At 28.1% G+C, this 2,771-nt stretch overlaps 1 protein-coding gene across 1 annotated transcript; it reads left to right on the top strand.

Moving 5' to 3' along the window:
* Positions 1-574: 574 nt before the first annotated feature.
* Positions 575-766, top strand: K441DRAFT_567801 (uncharacterized protein; the record flags this gene model as incomplete). Its single annotated transcript, XM_067643809.1, has 2 exons — positions 575-652; positions 689-766. Coding segments are annotated over 2 exons (156 nt in total), but the record flags the coding sequence as incomplete, so codon positions are not given.
* Between the last annotated feature and the right edge of the window lie 2,005 nt (positions 767-2,771).

Below are 2,771 nucleotides of genomic sequence, written 5' to 3'. Positions count from 1 at the left end.
CTATAAAGAAATAGAGAAAGGGCTAAGCTATATACTAAAGAGATACCATAAATACGGCAAGAGACTATAGTTACTAGAAAGTAAAAAGCTGTTAGAGTATATAGTATAAGACTATAAAATAGAATTAGAATTAGGAACAAGTCTAAGGTTCTTTCCAATCTATAAGCTTACTAAAGAAGAAGGGAGAGCATTAAAAGAGTTTGTCTAGGAAAACTTATATAAGGGATATATTAGACTATCACAATTATTAGCAGGTTATCTAGTATTATTTATACTAAAGAAAAATGGTAAACTAAAACTATGTATTAACTACAGATAGTTAAATAGTATTACTAGAAAGGATAGGTATCCTTTACCCTTAATTAGCGAAATCTAAGATAGGATAGGTAATATATAAATCTTTATAAAGATAGATCTAAGATGGGCGTACTATTAGATTAGAATTAAAGAAGGCAATAAATAGAAAGCAGCCTTTAGGTTAAAGGAAGGACTATATAAACTATTAGTTATACAATTTGGGCTTATAAACACACTAGTAATATTTTAAAAGCGAATTAATAATGTGTTAGGAGAATACTTAGATAAATTTGTTATAGTATACCTTAACGATATTATTATTTACTTAATAACTAAGGAAGAATATAGAGAACACGTTAAATAGGTCTTAAAGAGACTATAAGAGGAATAGATACTAGTAGTAATTAAAAAATACAAGTTCTTTACTAGGAAGACCAATTTTATAGGATTTATTATTAAACTAGGCTAACTTAGTATAGATCTAAAGAAGATTAAGGCTATAGTAAATTAGTAAGAACTAGAGAACGTTATATAGCTAAAATTATTCCTAGGGTTTTGCAATTACTATAGAAGGTTTATAGCGCAATAGTTAAAGAATATTAAGCTATTTACGCGATTAATAAAGAAAGAAGAACTATAGGTATAGGGAGAAGAATAATAAGAACTATTTAAAGATGTTAAAAGGTTATTTACCTAGGAGCTAGTTCTTAAAATCTATTAACTAGGACTAGAGACGGTTATAGGGGTAGGTGTATTAGACTTTACACTAGGGGTATACTTTATATAAAAGCATCTAGATAGATAGCACCTAGTAGTATATTATAGTCGGAAGATAATACTACTAGAGTTAAACTATAATATCTATAATAAGGAGTTATTAGGTATAGTTGCAGCACTTAAGGAATAAAGAGCATTCTTACAAGGTATAGAGAAACTATTTATAGTTAAGACGGATTATAAAAACCTAACAGGATTCTTAACGATAAAGAAACTTAACTAAAGATAGGTTAGATAGGTAGAGATGCTTACAGAATACTATTTTAAGATTTAGTATACTAAGGGTATAAATAACACGTAAGCCAATACACTAAGTTAAAAGGCTAAACTATAAAATAACAAGAAGCTATTAGGGGCTTTACTACAAAAAGATATAGATAGATTAATTAGGTATAATTATCTAAAGATTATAGTAACTTAGGAGAATAAGTTAGAAAGAATTTATAAGTCACTAGAAAGCTTTTGGGTATAAAGAATTCTAAAGGCACAGCTAGAAGATCTATAGATAGACATATACAAAAATTAAGAAGTAAAGTATATTCTAAGAAGCATAGCAGAGTAATTTATAAAGGAATTCTATAAGGGACTAACTTAAGGACATAATAGAGCTATAGGCTTAGTGTTAAGACTCTAAGAGGAGTATATTATTAACGGAATCTAAAGGATAGCTAGGAAGGTTACTAAGGAGTGTCTAGATTGCTAAAGAAATAAACTAACGAGGTATAAGCTATATAGAGGGCTATAATCTATTAAAATACTAGAGAGACTATAGGAGGTCATATTATAGGACTTTATTATTAAGTTGCTAAAATTAAAAGATCCTATTATAGGACAAGATTATAACGCAATCTTAGTAATAGTAGATAAGCTTATAAAGTAGGGATACTTNATAGCNTATACGGAAGAAATCTCAGCGGAAGATATCGCTAGAATCTATATTAAAGAAGTATTTGCAAGATATAGAGCACTAAGTAAAATTATATTAGATAGAGATCTAAGATTTAAAGCAGTATTCTAGGAGGTATTTTTAGTAGAGTAAGGAGTTTAAGCAGCAACTTTTACTGTATATTATCTATAGACAGACGGTTAAACGGAGAGATTAAATTAGACACTAAAGTAGTATCTAAGGCACTATATTAATCACGTATAGAACAATTAGGTATTACTATTACTAGTTATATAGTTTGTATACAATGCAACACTATAGGAAGAAATGGGTACTTTATTATTTAAGGCGAATTATAGGTATAAGCCAAGAATATTATTATCGCTATAATAAGTAAAGAAGATAAGTAGCACAGCTAAGTAAAGAATGGAGACTTTAATAAATCTTTATGCAAACCTTATAGAAACAGCTAAGGGAGTATAGTAAAGAATAAAGAAATACTATAACGCTAAGAGATCTAAGGGACCAGATCTTAAGAAGGGAGATAAAGTATAGCTATTATATAAAAACTTTAAGAGTTAATAACTAAGCAAGAAGTTAAACTGTGTTAGACTAGGACCTTTTAAAATTATATAGAGAATTTTATTAGTTATATTTAAGTTAAACCTATTAGCTAAAATAAAGATCTACCCTATATAGTATATTGCAATACTAGAGCTAGTATATAGGAATATTAAGCCACTAGTTTATAAAGCAGACACGTATAGAGGATAAGAAAAGGATAAATAGTAAGTTTTAAAGATCGTTAGTT

The sequence above is a fragment of the Cenococcum geophilum genome (assembly GCF_001692895.1).
Source record: "Cenococcum geophilum 1.58 unplaced genomic scaffold K441scaffold_29, whole genome shotgun sequence".
Classification (NCBI taxonomy): Eukaryota; Fungi; Ascomycota; class Dothideomycetes; order Gloniales; family Gloniaceae; genus Cenococcum; species Cenococcum geophilum.
Note: the sequence above shows the minus strand (reverse complement) of the source record. Positions and strands in the feature narration are given on the sequence as shown.